Source organism: Astyanax mexicanus, chromosome 16, assembly GCF_023375975.1.
Source record: "Astyanax mexicanus isolate ESR-SI-001 chromosome 16, AstMex3_surface, whole genome shotgun sequence".
Lineage (NCBI taxonomy): Eukaryota > Metazoa > Chordata > Actinopteri > Characiformes > Acestrorhamphidae > Astyanax > Astyanax mexicanus.
The window spans coordinates 2,860,134-2,880,753 of NC_064423.1; the positions used below are offsets into that span (position 1 = coordinate 2,860,134).

Here is a 20,620-nt window from a genome sequence, read left to right on the forward strand (position 1 = left end):
ATACTCACCTCTGCGAAAAGAGCTAATGCTTAGTGCAGTTAGTGGATAATGCTAATGCTGCTCCAGCAGTGGTAGCCAGGGGGAGCAGACTACAGTCTGATATACTCGTCTCTGAACGGCAAAAGGGCTAGCGCTGAGCGCGGTTAGCAACTAATGCTAATAACCTGACTAGGAAAATTCATACATAAGATGCACGGGATGCCCCTCATAGTGTGAAAAATATGGTAGGTTTGTGGTTGTAGGGTTTTAAAATGTGAAAAAGTTCAAGTTCAAGTTCATTTTACTTGACTTACTATCTTTATCTATCTTTGACAGTGTTGTGTAAACTAAGATTTTTCAAATTGATGCGTAATTTCATGATGTCTCTTAATATTAAACTCCTTAATTACGTCAACTTTTAGACTCTTTTGCCCTTTTTCTGCGCTACAACTGAGCACTATCTCTGCTTTTAGACTCTTTGGCCCGTTTTTCTGCGCTACAACTGCACACTCTCGCCACTTTTAGACTCTTTGGCCCGTTTTCAGCGCTACAACTGAGCACTCTCTCCGCTTTTAGACTCTTTGGCCTGTTTTTCTGCTCAACAACTGAACACTCTCTGTGCTTTTAGACTCTTTGGCCTGTTTTTCTGCGCTACAACTGAGCACTCTCTCTGCTTTTAGACTCTTAGGCCCATTTTTCTGCTCAACAACTGAACACTCTCTCTGCTTTTAGACTCTTTGGCCTGTTTTTCTGCGCTACAACTGCACACTCTCGCCTCTTTTAGACTCTTTGGCCCGTTTCTGACACCTAACGTTCAAACTTTGAATCTCACATTATAAAAACCTGCTTAACAGCGGGCCAACTTTCATTCTATTTCTAAAATACCGCCGCAAATGGCCCGTGGGCCGTAGTTTGGACACCCCTGGTCTAAATTAATCATTTTGAGGTTTAAGACAGCCGGATGTATTGATCAGACTGACACTGTTTTCAGACTCCAGGTTAAAACAGAGATGTTAAGAGCGCAATACTGGCACGACTTCCTTCATCCTGACAAGTCACACGCCAGAAACCATTATTATTTCATAATTGCAGTTCATTATGTCTGTAGTGCCATATCCTTCCCTTCACATCTGCCTATTAATTTTAGGCCTTCTTTATGGTCCCTACGCAGACTAATGAAGCCCTCACCTCTGTGAGAAAAATTAGCGTGATTACAGAGCAGGGCTACGACTGCGGCTCTACCAAACCATATTTCCCGTAAACTCAGGGAGCGTGCTTTAACTTCAGCCGTCACTTCCAAATTCCCTGACAATACACAATTAGCACGATGAATTAAACAAAAGGCATTATTTGACATGATGACATTTCAGAAAAGGTTTGATGTAAAAGGGAAGTGTTTCGTTGGGAACGGTATGAAGGAAAAAGCTTCACCTCGAAGGCAACAGCAATTAAACGCCGGCATTGTTTAAGCCTTTTAATCGACGTGCTCTCAAGGCAGAAACGACACAGTGACAGGCAGGAGACACGAGGGCAGACCTGAAAGTGCTCTAAATGTGTCAAAGAAAACAAAACAGACACATAATGTGAGAAGAAAGATGAATGAGGTCATCTGGAGTCATAAAACACTTACCGTTATGATCAATAGGATGCCTTTGAGAAGTGTCAGAAGTGACGTGATTGGCTGAATGATGACCTGGGCCAGAAGAATACCCAATGAGAGTGTCCACGTGAACACAGGGATAACATAGATGTGACTGCAAAAAGATGAAAGACAAAAACACAGATAGTGAGTTACAGAACTGCTTCTGTTTTTTTTTAACTGTATTTTTTGCACTATAAGATACATAATCAGTGAACATCTCTTTTCTGGTCATTTTTCATACATTAGGTGCACCGGATTTTAGGCACGTTATGCGACAGGGGTGTTGCTATGTTTTCCTATTTTTTTCTAATTCAGCCGGTTTCTTTTAAAGTCAAACGAGTGCTGTATGTTAATCCACGCAAAAGCAAAAAGCACTTTTGTTTATTTACAGTAAGCTTAGATTTCCAGATTTCCACTAAGGCTGGGTGCAGCAGCATTAGCAGTAGCAGCTAACTACTAGCGCAAAAAATGCTGCCCCAACAGCGCTATACTAAGGAACCCTGAGTGTTCTGGTAAGCCAGGTCGATATTACCTAGCGGTTTGTCCCATGTAGCTTGTTTTAACAAGTCAAACACGCAGACTACAGTCGAATAAACTGATCTCTGAACGGCAAGAGTGCTAGTGCAATTAGCGGCTAATGCTAATGCTGCTCCAGCAGTTCTAGCCGGGTTTAGTAGCAGGCTACAGTCTGATATACTCATCTCTGAATAGTTAAGGAGTAAAGAGTAAGTAAAGAGTAAGCGCTTAGCATGGTTAGTGGCTAATGCTAATACTGCTCCAGTCTCAGTGCTGCAGAACTAAACTGAAATTCCTTTAAAGTGGCGTTACTGCTCCTTAATACCTGACTGGTAAAATTCATACATAACATGCTCCAGATTCTAAGCCGCACTGATGATTTTTGGGAACATAAAAGGATTTTAAGTGTGCCTTATAATGCAAAAAAATAACGTAATAAAAATTATGAAAAACAGTTTAAAATTACACCATCAATAAAATAAGCAACTCTTTGTGAAAATATGGAACTATTTTTATATAGTCATTATTTGTTTGAGATTAATGGTGCTGATTTTTAGCTACTTGCACATTCTTTGTGCATTGGTGCACCTTTACGAAATTCCTTAATACATTTGCATTAATATTTGTATACCCACTTGGGTCTATAAACACTCCAAGATTTTGGTGTCAGGAAATTATATGCTTTTATGTGCCCCTTGGATGCTCCCTTATTGTGAAATCACAATAAGGAAACCAGCATAGAACCACCCTGGCTCCACCCCTCACCCCGTCAACCCCTACCAGAGCTCCACCCACAAGATCAATAGAAGAAACACCATTTTGGTCATTTTGTATGAGAACCGCATATAAAAACAGTACACAACAGAATTATCCAGCAGACTTCGTCTGAGGGAGGGATGTTTTCCCTATTAACCGTGGCAAGTCAGCAGATAAGAGGGGGATGTAAGTACTTTCAAATAAACAAGCTGTTAAGCAGTTAAGCATGAACTAGCTTGTTTGTGTTTTCACATTTTTCACAAGTAACACAAATGCGTGGTAAACACTCAGCTTATACCTGGGGCGTGAGCAGCAAATGCTTATTTGCATTAAAGTGGCAGAGCCCTTAAACAGCTCATTCTGAAAGGAACTGAAACTGGTTAGAACAGAGCTGCTGAGATCTCTTTATTTTTATGTAAGGATGATTTCATGTAAAGAACTTCATGAACGTGTTTTATTAAATAGCCAATAGACCAATTTTAACTTGTGTAAAAATAGGTATAATAATATTTCCACTTTAATGAGACTCTAATAAACAGAGGTGATGATAAACTAGATTCAGGAATGGATTCAGAGGGGCTCTCCAGTCTGTCTGATTAGAAAATCCGACTCAAGAACACTTTAATGTTCAAGTATAAAACAGAATAAGACCACAGCTGAGAAATGCTGAGCTAAAGCATGATTAGCTAACGATCACGCTAACAGTGGCTAATAGCAGTTCTGGATGGAAATAGCTGATATTATGCTGTTAAGTATGATATTTCTGTAAAATAACCCAACCATGATTGCCACAGTGATCAACAGTATGGCTGCAACTAATGATTATTTTGGTGGTCGACTAATCTGACGATTATTTTTTCGATTAGTTAACAATTATTTCTGCCATCTCTAAAAACAATAGAAACAACAAAACATGAGATTTAATTGGCATTTAAATATAGGAATGTTGTTAAACATGGTAAGTACTGATATTTCGTGATTTAAAATGTAATCTGTTGTGTTTGGGCACTTTCGGAAACACAAACTAAGTTGAGTGTAAACTGTATGAAGGAGCTGTTTACCCATCTCCCATTGCACTTCTTTCACCAGTACTTTGTGTAATTTTGTACTGTTACAAATAAACGATTAGTCGACAATTAAATTTGTAGACAGCAAATTTAAACAATCGACATTGTCGATTGTATTGACTAATCGTTGCAGCCCTAAATAACAGCCAATGAATGACCATTTCTCCAGAACCCTGAAGCAAAGTGGGAAGGGAGGCGGGGCTAAAACACAGCTGGAGTTGCTCATTAAACTCATTAAACAGCAAATTGCAAGAAAAGGCAATTGTAGTTCAGCAATAAAAAGTCAATAACGGCAGAATTCTGCTACAATTTCAGTTCTTTACAAAAACAAATCAACATAAATTCACACCACCGCCAAACCCTAAACCGTGATACGCTGCATTTCCCAGGTTCAGACTAGCTGAAACAGCAGGAGGCTGAATATAACTGATAAGAATGACACCTGATCAGCAGAGAGTAATGGAGTAAACCTCAGGTCTGCGTTTTCCTGCCTTTACATGACTGCTCTATTCTATCAGACCATTTCTGTTACTTAAACATTGACTGCAAAACACATTAAAAAGCCATTTTCTCCTGTTTGTGTTGTTTTCAGTGTAATAAAGTGGGTGTAGACTTTATGTGCATGAGATATTCACAATAAAACATCTAATAAAACGTTTAGATCCATCCACTGGCCTCTTCTTTCAGAACTCGGGTCTTGAGGTTCTGCAGGTTATGTGCTTGTTGAAGCGTAATGAATCCCTGATGTGAGAAAACTATTTATTTCTGCTTCATTGAAACACACCAGCCTCTAATAGCACTTTTCCTCCAAAAGAGCTCTGGTTCTTAAACCAGGTCCGTTCGGTATTATCAGAACTGTGGTGCTTTCCAGTGAACCAGCCCACGTTTCTACCAGTTTTAGCGAAACCGTCAAACGTCAAATTACATACATCACCAACACAGAGTGTTGCACAGCGGTGGTGAAAACAGTGTAACCAGAGACTGTAAAAAAGATGGACGCCGTGTCGCCGTTCCCATTCATTCAATGAAAATAAAGCCAAAATCTTCCTCCATGTTGGCGATCCTGAAACCCGAGTCTGTAGAGCGCAGTAGAGACCAGAGGAGGGAGACAGACTGTGGAGAGACAGTCTACTCATTTAAATAACCCCGCCCCTGAGAGCTGCCTCGAGGTCACAGGCTGCAGAGCGGAGCGGGGAGGAGCTGACGATCTGTTATTTGTCCCGCCCATAATCAGCCAGTTTACAATAACCACACTTTTTTGAATAGAGCTGAATAACGTTTTAAAAAACGAATTCTGCGGGGATATAAAAATGTAACAATATACACAGTCTATGAGTGTAACAGATGCAGTCACATTTTTTCCCTGCTGTTTTACTCCCAAACTCTAGGGGGCATGAGGGCCTAGTGGATTTCAAGCCCATTTTCATGGGGCTGTTTACAGTCGTCCCAATTCAGGGGCTGCATCCTTCAAAGGACTCATTTGAAGGCCGGTTACATCACGGCGGTGCGACTAGACTGTCCCATTTCAAAGGCTCCGACAAATGCAGCCTTCTTTTCCTCAGAAACGAAGGCTGCACCAGGTGTATCCTTATATACATATATATATATATATATATATATATATATATATATATATATATATATATATATGTATATATATATATTTGTGTGTGTGTGTATTAATGTATTATTTAGTTTATTAATAAGTATTGTTTAGTTTATATATATATATAGTATTTATATATATATATATATATATATATATATATATATATATATATATATATATATATATAAACTGCATAATACTATATATATATATAAACTAAATAATACTTTATTTTAATTTATTCTCTTTTCTCACATTAATTTCAAACACCCTTTTATTTGTTTATGTTCAGTTCCACCTGTTCACATTTAAAACATTTAAGTAACACTTAAGTGCACAGTTAATTAACCTTGACTTAAGTGTTTAGCTGGTGTGTAAATTCATTGGTTAGCTGTTATTCATTGGTTATACAATGTTATGTAAAAACAAAAAAAAAATGGCAATTTTGGCAGTGTGGGCAGAGTGCCAAGTCCTGCTGGAAATTGAAATCTGCATCTAAAATCTACATAGAAGTTGTCAGCAGTGGGAAGCATGAAGTGCTGTAAAATCTTCTGGTAGAAGCTCCAAACCATCACTGATCATCAGTAAATTTTACATTTCATTTAAAGTAAATCAAGGGATCAGAGTGTGGAGGAAGAGTGGAGAGACACACAGTCCATACTGCTCGAGGTCTAGTGTGAAGTTTCCACCAATCAGTGATGGTTTAATGGAGAGACATGTCTGTCATCTGCTGGTGTTGATCCACTGTGTTTTATTATCAAGTCTAAAGTCAGTGCAGCACTTCATGTTTCCCTCTGCTACTGACAACTTTTATGGAGATGCAGATTTCATTTTCCAGCAGGACTTGGCACACTGCCCACACTGAATACCAAAAGTACTAATTGGTCTTATATAATATTCTAAATTTCTGAGACTCTGATTTTTGATTTAGCTGTAAGCCATAATCATCAACACTAAAATAAATAAACGCTTTGTGTTTATATCACTCTTTGAGTGAAATAACTTTTAAAGGAACTTTTCAATGATATTCTGATGGATTTTATGAGATGCACCTATATTTCAGAACTTGGTTACCTTGTTTTTTTACTTTTTTTCTGTTTCTTTACTCACTGTTGTCGGTCATTTTATTTTCCCCTTAAGTCATTTTATACGCTGCGTAGAGTGTAGCCATAGAAACACACCCCACAATTAAACTGCATCTAAACTGAAGTGGACACATGTGCAGGGCAGGCAATTAATCCTGAAAATATTACAGCAGCACAGAGTGTGAAAGCAGTGTGTGTGTGTTTGTGTTTGTGTGTGTGCGTGTTAGCAGAGGCTGAATTACATCGTCTAAAAGCAAAGCAAATTTATTTATGAAACCAATTCAATAAGTCAACCATATCCCACAGATAAATATGTGATTTGGTAATGGATTCAGAGGACTGTAAATAATTTTCCAGTGATGAAATAACCTATTGATTTGTGCTGGCGGGGTTCACTTTCCATTCACTGCCCTTGTTCTCCTCCCTTGTCTTGACCTATTTCTGCACAGGCACAGCCCCCCCGCCCCCCCCCATCCCCCCCCCGCCTCCTGCTCTTAATGAACCATTCAAGCATTTAAGACAGACGCAGCCAGCCAACGAGCAAACGGTATTCAGGTTAGATATATTTACTGGGGTGTAACAAAATAAATTACCTTTCCACAGTGATAAGTGCAATTACAATAAATAAATAAAGAAACAAACAAATTCCACCGGGAAAATAACTCGCGATACCCCGCCTGACATTGAGCGTCTGTCTACCTGAGCTCCTGCCTGCCGACGCTCGCCAGAGGCTTTCATACGCTTCAGCCATCAGCATCCACGCTTACAGTCCCATTTTCTGCCGCTTCGCCTCCTAAGGGTGCTTATAATTTCTGATTGAATTCCATCTAATTATGGTGGTGTGGAAGAACACAGCAAATGTGTAGTGGCTGTATGCATTTGCGTAGGAACCCGGGGGGATTAATATAAGAAATAGGTGGATTTGTTATAAAATAAACTTTTATTTTGAAGGAATAACCCTGGTGGATTTTAATCAGAGTTTTCATGCATCTTGGCATCATGTTCTTTTTCTCCACCAGTCTTACACACTGCTTTTGGATAACTGTATGCTGCTTTACTCCTGGTGCAAAAATGTAACAAGCAGTTCAGTTTGGTTTAGTTTGATGGTTTGTGATCATCCATCTTCCTCTTGATTATATTCCAGAGTTTTTTTTTTATTTGGTAAAATCAAAGTAAAACACATTTTTAAGTGGTCTCTTATTTTTTTTCCAGAGCTGTATGTTATACCATAAGTCAGTGTCAACGTAATAATAGTGACAAGCCTGAGTATGCACTGATTTTACAGTGCACAGTCAACAGCAGAACATATCAGACAAATTGTCGCATTATAAATAATCTGCGCTACAGCACATGTAAATAAACTGGAAATAAAGCACTTTATTTATGAGGCACACGAGTCTGCATGCTCTCAGATAAGAGAGCTGCCTCTCCGCTGCATGTAAATGCAGCACAGCTCGTGAAGTCTGTGAAATGGAGCCGTTCTGGATTCTGATCACTGAACCAGTACATGGGTAGAGTGGGAATGATAGAACAGCGATAGGGAGACAGTACAGATTTAGAAATCACTAATTAGGCTACACTTACACAGCAGGTAAAATGGCCCAAATCTGATTTTCTTAATAATTTGATGTTTATTTTAGATTTGTTCATGTCTAAAAGGTGTAACTATTACATGCTGTGTAACTGACGTGCTTTGCTTCACATTAAGTTTCGGTTTCATCCTCGCCAGAACCATATGAGCCATGAATGAGTTCAGGCTGCAGCTGAGTTTATCCTTGAGAAGATGATTCAGCTCACCTCAACAAACTCACTGCTATACTGGCCGTCGTAATTTTTAACTTGTGTAGTGATTCAGTGCTTTATCCTGTTTACTGAAGAAGCCTAGTAGTTCTGTCAGTGTTCTATCAACATATAAAAGACAAAATAATGTTTTTTTTTTTCTTTTTGATTATTGTTCTTTGCTCTTATTGTAATTGTGTTGCTGTTATACCTGACTTTCCCCCTGTCATTACTAAAGTGATCTATCTATCTGTTGTAAAAAATGCACGTTATTCAGCCACAGATTTGCTTTTGTTATTTGCTAATAGAAATTTAATGCTGAGTGTACAACAAAGAAAAGTTATAACGGCAGCAACAGCAGCAGCAAAAAAAAAAAAAAAAAAAAAAATCAATCTTGAAAGGACAGTTTGAACCTAATCTATCTTTATTACACCTGTGCTGTGGATATTTTCTGGACATTCTCATCTTGGAGAGGCAACAGCTAGATTCTGCAATGCCGAGGCAACAACAATTCATTTTTGGACTGATGCCATAAATTATGTTAAAGTTCAAATTTCTGTTTCTAAAAACTGCACTGTCATCTGTTACACCTGAAATATTATCTCAAAGTTTCTTTATTTATTTTTCAGTTTTTACCACAAAACTCGTGTTCTGATTTATATTCCAGTGTCTGAGTTTCCCCTCCGCTGTGTTCACACCAGCTCAGAGCCTCGTGGGCTAATAAACAATGTTTTGAATCATTGATTTGAATTTGCACTCTATTCATGAACTGAATCACTCAATGAGTCAACTCTACACTCAACACGTCATAAGTGTAAGTTCCTTAAAGCGTCCAAACAGCACACAGATCACATGACGATAATTAACGAAATATCAGCAGATTTTAAAGTTTGAATATCTCTCAGCTTTCCTCTGTTTTTCAAGTTGGAAATCTAACATTTTTTTCTTGATGTTATTATGCTGGAGATATGTATATGTATGCCTATACAGTATGCATTTGTGTAAATTTTACTATTTCCCTTTCTGGGGAGGGGGGAGGGGGGGGGTAGTATGTAGTGTGTGTGAGTGGGTAGTGTGTAGTATGTAGTGTGTGTGAGTGGGTAGTGTGTAGTATGTAGTGTGGGTAGTGTGTAGTATGTAGTGTGTGTGAGTGGGTAGTGTGTAGTATGTAGTGTGTGTGAGTGGGTAGTGTGTAGTATGTAGTGTGTGTGAGTGGGTAGTGTGTAGTATGTAGTGTGTGTGAGTGGGTACTGTGTAGTATGTAGGGGGGGGGGGCTAACAAAACATGTTGTGCTATTTGCAGAAATGTAATTTTGCGTACAATATTTTTATACCTTTACTTGCTTCTGTATGTTGCACTTCAATAAATCAATAAAAAGAAAGAAAGAAATCTGACTGATCTACTACCTGAAACCAAGAAACTTCAAACATCCAATTTTATCTATTATTAATATTTCTGTTGTCATTTTCTATTTTCTCAATTCTTAATTACCCAATCAGAATCAGAATCATGCCCCATTAACTGATCATTCTAGTGGTCAAATAAATAGCATACACTGCTTCTTAGATTGGAGGTTCTTAGATTAAGTCCTCAAAATCAGATTTAGAATAGAATAAAGAGAATTCCATTTTAGCTGCATTATAGCTATGTTTATCTTAAGTACGTTTTTATGGCATGTGTATACACTGGCTGTATAAATTGGCTCTCTTTGCAACAATATTAAGAAAGTTGTAATATGGGCAGAATGGCGTACGGTTAGAAAAAAGTATATATATATACAGTGGTCGGACAATGAAACTGAAACACCTGGTTTTAGAGCACAATAATTTATTGTGGTGACGGACAGTTCTGGTGGAAACAGGAGAGTTGAGGTGCACATTGAATTCTGTCGTGATTTGATCAGCCGTGGTTTTATGTTTTTTGGATACAATCTGGGTTATCACCCGAACATCCCTTTCAGACAGCTTCCTCTTACAGCGTCCACAGTTAATCCTGTTGGATGTGGTTGGTTCTTCTTGGTGGTATGCTGACGTTACCCTGGATACCGTGGCTCTTGATGCATCACAAAGACTTGCTGTCTTGGTCACAGATGCTCCAGCAAGACGTGCACCAACAATTTGTCCTCTTTTGAACTCTGGTATGTCTCCCACAATGCTGTGTGCATTGTGTGCAATATTTAGAGTAAAACTGTGCTCTTACCCTGCTAATTGAACCTTCACACTCTGCTCTTACTGGTGCAATGTGGAATTAATGAAGATTGACCACCAGGCTGCTCCAATTTGGCCATGAAACCTCCCACACTAAAATGATCACAGGTGTTTCAGTTTCATTGTCCTCTAACCCCTGTAACTCTGTATATCTGACAGATTTACCTCCCTAATTCACTAAAACATCCTAAACATCATAGGAAAAATCAAACGAATATTATTCCTTTTGTCAATTTCAGTTTTGAAACACGTTTATTAGAGATGAATTGTTTGGGCTGAAGTGGAGTTTTTGTGTGGAGTGAATATTTGAGAGTAATTTCAGACAGTTTTCTCTGGCTGTTTGAAGACGGCAGGATTTTGAACTGGTGGAGAGTCTGAGCTCCTGCAGGAGATGTGTGAAGACCATCAAAGCATGACTGTGGCTTTTCTGCAACAGAGACCACAGAGCACAACAGTAACGAGCAACTCTGGTAAAGCAGGGATTGCACGTCCAGAGAGTTTCACTGAGGGCTTATATCAGTAGTGTGGAGAAGAAAACTGTATCATTATTTAGACAAAGCTAGATTTTGGGCAGTTTGATCAGGGCAAATACAGCCTTATTATAAAATATAATAAAGAAGATATAATGATTTAAAACATTGTTTAAAAGGGGCCCTAGAATAACATCTGCATTTAGGTATATAGTCTATAGTGACAAAAAATGTGTTTACACACAGACCACTAGTGAAATCACTGCCAGAGAAGCAGTAAAGTGCAAAAACAACAACAGCAAAAAACTATAACATGCTGATATCTAAACCCGTACTTCTTGTTTTCTGAGACAATATTTAACATAGTAGTGCATCAAATGTGTGATTAATCACAGTTATTTTATCGGGACGAAACACTTCTTTACACAGGGCTAGATTAGTTTGGATAGTTTTTTTTTTTCCTTAATAAATGAAATCATCATTTAAGAAGTGCCTTTATATTTACACAGGTTATATTAGTTTAATATTTAAATGTTATTAATAATAAACAAATATCTGTAAATGTACAGTGTACAAAATCATAAAAGACAAAAAACACATTGAAGGAGAAGAGTTGGATTTCACTCTTGGTGATATTTTAATCTCAGTGTCTTCATGAGGGAGAGTCACCTGGAACAGTTTTCTCAGCGTCTTGAAGGAAGGAGTTCCTGGAGGTGCTGAACAATAGCTGCTGCTTTTCCTTCACTTTGCTGTGAAGCTCCAGCTCATCCCAATTAAATCACCTCAAATCACCATCTCAGTTCATCAGGTTTAGATCAGGAGATTAATGTGGAGGATAAAAACACTTTTTTTAAACACTGTTTACTACAGAATTTCACATGTGTCTCTTAACTGTTTTGCCATGTATTTAATATTAATCTGTAATGTAGAAAATACACTAAAACTATAAAATAAAGAAAACACTGAATGAGAAGGAGTGTTCAGATTTTTGACAGGTATTTTATATATACTATATATTATATAGATGTATTACACACAGAGTGATCTATTTTAACCTATTTAAAAAAATCAATGTCTCAGAAAATTATCATATTATACAGCATAGGTCGGCAATAGGCGGCCCGCGGGCCAGATGCGGCCCGCAAGCAAGAAACATCTGGCCCTATAGGAACTATAATGAAAAAAAAAATCGGACTGTCCGTCTCAAAAATGCTCTTTATTTAGAAACTTAATTTTCCAAAACAGAAAAGATTTTTTGATAGAGCCCACGGGCTGTTAGATAACTGCTAGCTTCTTTATTCTGTTATTTTTTTTTTTATTCGTTTGTTTTTTTTTATTTAACAAACAGGTATATCATTGATAGCGCCCCCAATGGTCAGTGATTTCACCCACATCAGCCCACTTGAATGTCTGCTTGTCATTTTAAGAGCGCCCTCCCGCAACCGCGCCCGCCAATCCCCCCCCCCCCCAAACTGGCTAATCAATACACAACTTATGTAAATGTTCTCGCATCCTTTTATAACTTCATTAGTGTGTTTGCTTAGGTGGATTTGGCAGTAATGACCCCCAGCAGGCCTGTAAAAATTGCCTTCTGATAGACTCTGGGCTTCTGCGCTGCTAGAAAAAAAAAAGAAAAACGAGAGGAAACAGAGATAACAGGAAAGAAAGAGAGGAAAAGAGAGAGAGGAGGGGAGGATAGAGGGAGGATAAAGAGGAAAAATAGAGGCAGACGCAGATAGAAGTGTTGCCAGAGCCGATTTGTCTTCAGCTTCCCTATTTTCACATGCGGGAGTCGATCACTTCACCGCGCTGATACGGTAAACCCCACTCTCTCCCTGCATGCAAGAGAAAAGGGATAACAAATAATAAATACTAATAAAAATGCAGATCATAAGCCTCGCTATCCCTATTACACAGCTTGTGCTGCAGGAATGCAGCCAGGGAAACATTTCACAAAAGCTTCTAAAATATGCATCAAACAGATAAACCATAAATATTTGCTTTAGAAGGTTCAGTAGTCAATCCAGAAGATCCAGCAGATCCAGGAGGAGTCCACAAGTCTGCTCTGTTGTAATTCTAATAGCCTCATGCATCATTTAAAATAAAATAAAAAAACATTTCAAACTTCCACATCAACAGCCAATTAACAAAGGTGTAGTGTAGCTTTAAGCTGTGTAACAGAGAGGAGAGGGAATCTGAACATGGATTAGTTTCTCAGGGGGTTCTGGGGTAATTTCCTCTTTTATGGGGGGTGATTTATCCTCTGTGATTTTATTCCCATCCGGAACAACCATTTTGCTATAATGAACCCCGCCTACATGATGCGCGGATGGTGAACTGTGATTATGTTGCTTGGGGTACAGTTCAGAACAGCTTAAGAAGGTTCTCAAGCGGTGGTGGATGTGAGGTCGAAAGTCACGAAGGTGAGGAGCACCTGGGAGCTATATATAGGGCCAGGGGGAGGAGCTCGGGAGATTGAGGTGTGGTCCATAAGCCAAATTTTGTTACTTCTTAACAACACGTACGTGTTTTTCTCAGACGTCCTTTGAGAAAATAACACGCTGAATTATCTACTGTTTTTTACCTCTGTAAATTTTAGTCCCGTCCAGATCCACATCTCTGAGTTTTGTCTCCTCACCTTTAATAAAATAGCTATTTGTCCACTGCCGCGCACCGTAATTACACTTTGGGTGCATGCGTTTCCATGGAGATACCCGTAAACACAACAGAGAGTGGAAATGGAGGAGCTACTGAACGCGATGTCATGTGACCGAGAAATGGTCCTCCTGTTTTTTCAATTGCAGTCCGGATGCAGGAGTTATCACTGAGTAGAAGTGTGATAAATTTTTTTTCACAGACATCCCCCTAAGAAACTAATCCCGTCTGGATAGGGCATTACAATCTCTAATACTTCAGAACTGTTGTTCTTCTCATAATAAGGCTAGCGCTTAGATAGTTGTGCCACTCGAGATAATTTTAACAATATCTAAAACGTTTTAAGACGCGAATTGTATAGTTCATTTCGTCACATTTCTAGGTTAATATTTTTAATGCAGACAGTGCTGATTACGTATAGGAGTGATGAACTAGGGACGCCGAGTGGTCCAGCAGTCTAAAGCGCTGCCCCTATTTGCCATTAAGCTGCCGGCGCTCAGAGGGAGCAAAACTGGCCCTGCTGCCTCCGGGTGGGTAGATGGCGCTCTCTCCCCACATCATTCCACAGGGCGTCTGTGAGCTGATGTATCAGAACCGAGTCCCTGAGCTTTTCTCCGAGTGTTAGCGCTGTGATGCTGCTCGGTAATGCTGCATCAGCAGCAGCTCGAAAAGAAGCGGTGGCTGACTTCACATGTATCAGAGGAAGCATGTGTTAGTCTTCACCCTCCTGGTGTGTTGGGGCATCACTAGTGTTAGGGGGAGTCCTAATGAGTGGGTTGGGTAATTGCCCGTTAGAAATAAAACTAAATTAAAAAAAGAGTGACAAACTACTGCAAATAAAATTGTTATTATGATTATATTCAATATTCAAATGATTGACAACCAACCCAAAAATACCAAACATAACATTCTTCACGATTTCACAAGTGTTAACTATATTGAAAAATCCTTGCTGTGATGGCCTATTTTTCATGATGAAAAACAAGACGAACTAAAAAAAAAAATAATACTTAAAAAACGAGAATTATGTCGAAACTGATTATACTTTTCATCAATAAATGAAAAACTAAATACAAACTCTAATATAACTAACATTCGACAAACCAATTATTATGAAGTATAGGGAGACTCTGCCCACGTAGCTGATGATGGCAGGATGTAGTGAAGTCCTTTAGCCTGTCACTAAACTGCAGTGTGAAACCAAAACTAACCGGATCAAATGTACAGAATACAATGTATCAAAGACAAAACCTCAGTGTGAACTCTGGTCTGGACTTTAAGGTGTGAAAATGCCATAAATAATTCCACAGGTCCCACTATGTGGTGAATTCTTAGTATGAACTTTTTCTTTTGACCAGGCAGTGTATATTTACTAAATTACATTGTTACAGCTCAAAAACACTTTATCACAATGATTTGGGGCCCTATTTCAGTGATCTATAGGTGAGCTGTCAACCATGCACCGTGCAGCTTGATTAAGGGGGTATCAGTGTGTCTTTGCTATCGTAACAACGGGAAAAGCACACTTTGTGTGGCTCAAAATGCATTAAAGGCATGTACTACTTTTTTCTTAATTAATCAGGGGTGTGTTTTTGGTGTAAAGGGAAACAAATAAATCAGTGTGTCACTTGTCATTTCCTTTAAGAGTCAGGTGCAATCTGACTTTGGCGGATTGCTATTTTAACAGCGCAGCACTTTTGTGTTTCTTAGCAGAGGAAACTGAGCTGCTCGTTCACATTGTTGGTGTAAAAGTTGGGTTTGTGCACTGCTACATGCGCTTCTGTGTGTAACAAGTGGGGGTTTGCGCTCCCTGAGCGAGCAATTAACATTTGACTGATGTCTGTTTTCAGAGTTCACATCACTCATTGGTGCACCTGTGTTTTTTGCTGCCAAGATAGCAATACGCCAGGAATTTACCCGAACACACTTATTTTCCAGACCACCAAACCCATTGGTGTAGATATATTTACTGTATTATGAGTGCCTTTGCTATTTAAACACAAACACAAATGCAATGCATTTCTTTATTTCTTTCTGCTTGCTTGAAAAAAAGAAAATTATAAACGTAAATTATAAATTATAAATGCATCTGCCATCTGTTAAAACACACATATAAAGAAAGTAATCAAGAAAAGCTTTTTTCTCCAGTTTGTACCATCCCCACAAATAAAAAGAACCCTAATCACCCGGCGCTGCCAGTCACATAACTATCCACACACTGATCTGGATAAACGCAGGCTGACTAAATATATAATTTCACTCCAAATAAAGTGCTTCATAATTCATAGGCGAAAGAAGAGCACAGTTACTTTAATAATGTAATATACCAGGCGAATCAATCTCCCGACTCTATAAGAGTGTATTTTCCTTGAGCAGACCTCATCTCAAGTGTGTGTTTTTGTGGGAAAGATAGGAGAGCTTTAATTAAAAAGGAAAGTTCACAAGCTGCGAACTTTAAACTCAAGGGCAAAGAACACGGCAGCAATTTGTGTACTATGGCCACATCCATAAATCACCGGGCTGCTTCAGAAGACTTCTCGGATGCCAACATTAATTTAGGCGGCACTGTGGACCGGTGCTTAGCACATTCACCTCTCAGCGCCGGGGTCTAGGGTCTCGGGTTCAAGTCTGGGTGAAGTTTCTGTATTCTACCCTTACCCACACCAGGACTCTGCGTTCTTTCCACTTTCCACAGTCCCAAAGTATCAAATTTCTAACCCAAAACTACCAAATATAACATTCTAGAGAAACGGGCTTTTCTCAATGCTTTCTTTAGGTATTTTATATGATGGCAAATCTTGCATAAATAAATATTTCAAAAGATGGGCCTATATACAGTACAGGCCAAAAGTTTGGACACACCTTCTCCTTGCGTTCAATGCAATTTCCTTATTTTCATGACTATTTACATTGTAGATTCTCACTGAAGCATCAAAACTATGAATGAACACATGTGGAGTTTTATGTACTTAACAAAAAATGAGCTGAACCTCCACAGTCACCGGACCTGAACCCAATCCAGATTTGAGGTTTGGGGTGAGCTGGAGCACAGAGTGAAGCAGGCAAAGGAGCAACAAGTGCTAATAAACACCTCTGGGAACTCCTTCCTTCCTTTAAGACTGTTGGAAAACATTTCATTTCAGGTGGCCACCTCTTGAAGCTCATTGAGAGAATGATGCAAAGAGTGTGCAAAGTAGTAATCAGAGGAAAGGTGGCTATTTTGAAGAAACTAGAAAATAAAACATGTTTTTAGTTATTTCCCCCTTTTTTTGTTAAGTACATAAAACTCCACATGTGTTCATTCATAGTTTTGATGCTTCAGTGAGAATCTACAATGTAAATAGGCATGAAAATAAAGAAAACGCATTGAAAAAGAGAAGGTGTGTCCAAACTTTTGGCCTGTACTGTACCTGTATGGGTTATAAGTCTAATATACAGTCCCAGTCAGAAGTTAGGGCACACCTCTTCTTTTTCAATGTGTTTGTAAATTTAATATTGAAGACATTACAGCTAAACAGGAACACATGCAATGTCATGATCGAGCAATCCTGATCACATGACGCTTCTAGGAAGCGTACTAGCCACACAGTTAGCCCTACAAAAAGGGTTCATTTGCTCTCAGTCAGTGCTGAGTATTAACGGTTACTTTCTCATTTTGACCTGGAATATTTTTATTTTTCTCTGTGTCTTGCATGAAGGAGTTTCTGGAGGTGCTGAACAATAGTTGCTGCTTTTCCTTCACGCTGTGAAGCTCCAGCTCATCCCAATTAAATCAACTCAAATCACCATCTCAGTTCATCAGGTTTAGATCAGGAGATTAATGTGGAGGTATAACATGTGATTCTATATATTTTGGTGGTGGAAAACATAGGAGCTCCACTGACTGATTAAAACCCTGCCAACAGTCAATTATCGGAGTCCATTCCTATAGGTGCTCCCAACGCTCGTACACCCCCACTCATTAAACACACACACACACGACTTTTACCTCAACAATAAACAGAATAAAGAAAAAAATAACATCACTGTTCCTTTAAATGAGCTGCTGGTGTATCTTCACAATGTGAACGAGCAGGTCAGTATCCTCAAAGTCAGAGCTCACCTGACTCTTTTTTTTTATATGTTTATTTAATTTTTGTTCTCATTTTATCCCCAATTTACACGGCCAATTACCCAACCCTCTCATAAGGACTTCCCTTATCACTAGTGATGCCTCAACACACCAGGAGTGTGAAGACTAGCACATGCCTCCTCAGACACATGTGAAGTCAGACTCCGCCTCTTTTTGAACTGCTGCTGATGCTGTAGCATTGTCGAGAAGCATCACAGCGCTAACGCTCGGAGGAAAGCGCAGCGACTTGGTTCTGATACATCAGCTCACAGACGCAGCCTTGTGCTGATCCACATCACCCTAGGAGTGATGAGGGGAAAGAGCGCCATCTACTGTACCCACCCAGAGAAAAACAGCAAGGCCAGTTGTGCTCTCTCAGGGCTCTCGCAGCTGATGGCAAGCTGCATGAACAGGACTCGAACCAGCAAACGATCTCACGATCATAGTGGCAGTGCATTTGCCTCTTAAAGGGAATGACAACTGGCACACTGATTGGTTTGTTTCACATTACGCCCAAAACAAACCTATGATCAATTTCGAGAATTAGTTCATGCCTTTTGCATGGTTTTATGTCATGCAAGGCATATTTTTGCACCATCATGATATCAAAGACACACAAGACACGCCATAAATATAGCTGCAAGATATGAATTTGACCAGCGTGCTACCCTAAATCCCTAAAATAGGGCCCTAATACTAACATTTTTTAAATTTTTCAAAAATCAGGTTAGGACTTCTTCTATCCTAAACACAGTGTCACACCATAGCCTGTGTCTGTCCAGTGTCTTTCTTTTTTTTGTTTTTTTTCCTGCTCCTGTCCTGTTCTCTATTGTTTACCTGTCATGTTTCCCAGCCATGTGCTACTGTTGTGTTTTGGTCTTGTCTCCGCCTTAGCCCCGCCTTGTCATCTGTAACCCCTCCTGTCTCATTTGTAACTCCGCCCCCCTCATTACCTCCACAGGTGTCCCTAGTGTGTGCCTGTGTATAAATACCCCATGTGCTCCTTTGTTCTCTGTCGTGCTTTTTGTTTGATCTTGTCCTGTTACTCGTCCGGATCTTGTTAATCTGTTTTGTTTAGCCTCAGACCTGCTGTGTTTTTTTTGTCTTAAGTGTCCCATCATGTTTGCTTTATGTAGTTTGTTTCTTTATTTGTTATTTTTGCTTGTTTGTTTCAGTCTTTTGGTTTATCATAGTTCATAGTGTTTTGTTTTAGTTACCTTTTCTTAATATTATTTCATAGTGTTTTGTTTTTTGCTTAGTTTTGTTAAATGGAAAATGAAACTGACTTGCGTTTGCATCCTGCCACCTCATCGTTACACACAGCATTTAAAAACATGTCGGTTGCTTGTGGGAAAGGATCTGTAACTTGCTGGATGAATAAACGTGCAAAAAAAAAAAAAAAGAAAAAAAGTGGAACAGGTTGCAATTAGAGGCATCCCATAATGGAATTAAGAGAGCGTATGCTGCTCCTGGAAAGGATTCCCGAGTCTGTTTATTCAATTTTCCTGTTTACGTTGTGGAATTCTGCGCTGCATACTGATGTGTTTGTGGAATGTGTCTGATCATCCATCATGTCTAAGTAGCGTCTGACACACCGACTCTGATAAAGTGCAGCCGCAACAAAACACGCATAAGCTTTCATGCATTATTAATAGGAATTCCATCAGTGCTGTGAAAATGATTTTAGAGACACTTCTCTCTGATGGAAAAGTTGAAGAAGAAAAAAAAAAAAAAAACGCATTGTATCCTGACCCGTGTCACTGCTGCCTTTTCTTTCAGCTTCCGGAAAAACACAAAACTACATCCTCTGTTCAAACAACTTTCTGAAAAAGCATTGTTTAGAGGGAGTTTTGTTTTTCCCCGAGATATTACACAGAAATATGACTGTGCTTTGAAGGGAAAACAGTTACAAGATCACATACCCTATGGGCACGATATAATGAGAGAATTAGCAGTTACCAAATACGCAATTGCATTTGTAACCGCTTTCCCGAGACTGCTATTCTTCATCTGTTCTGTGGAGGAACGCGCGAGCTCAGAGTTCAAACAGGCTTTTAGAGGATAAACAAAAGCAGCTGCGCTTTTTTACTGATAACGCCGCATTTAAGGAGAATAAATAAACCTGTAGGCTGTAGTGCAGACACAAACACTCTCAATAACTTCCCCTTTCTCACTAATAACATCTAAATTTTACATCACTTAAAACAGACTGTTTTCTTACTGTACTTCAAAAAAACATAGTTTGTCGAAAAAGTGTAATTAACTAAAAGTAGGCCTGTCAGAATAACACATTTTATGTTGAATAAAATAGTATTTACTGCAGTAAACAATGTTATTGCATTTTTAAGACCATTTAATACCACATTCATATATCATATTATTCCTGATAATATACAGTGCCAGATAAAAAAAAATGGACACACCTAGACATTCATAGTTTTTATTTTTATTATATATTTCCTAAATTATAAATGAACAATGAAGTGATCCAGACATATATGGATATATATATGGAAGGAACATATATGAAATCATGTAGTAACTTAAAATACTCTGTGGAGAAGCATTTAGGTGCTCTTATCACAGTTCTAACGTTACCATCTTCACTTATTCCCAATTTTGATTTCAAGCTAACTTTCGTGGTGTTAGTCTGTATGAACCATAAACTGTTTTGTAGTTAAGTTTCAGTTCTGTTGCAGTTGTGGTGGAACTACTTTTTGGCGGAAGGCACAGTCCATATTAA

At 38.8% G+C, this 20,620-nt stretch overlaps 1 protein-coding gene across 1 annotated transcript in view; it reads right to left on the reverse strand.

The window, feature by feature from the left end:
* The window catches only part of si:ch211-51h4.2 (uncharacterized), a 216,312-nt gene that overhangs the window by 112,553 nt on the left and 83,139 nt on the right, over nt 1-20,620 (reverse strand). Inside the window, exon 8 of the mRNA XM_049465961.1 lies at nt 1,610-1,733. Within this exon, the coding sequence (XP_049321918.1) occupies nt 1,610-1,733 (124 nt within the window). The remainder of the gene's footprint in view (nt 1-1,609; nt 1,734-20,620) is intronic.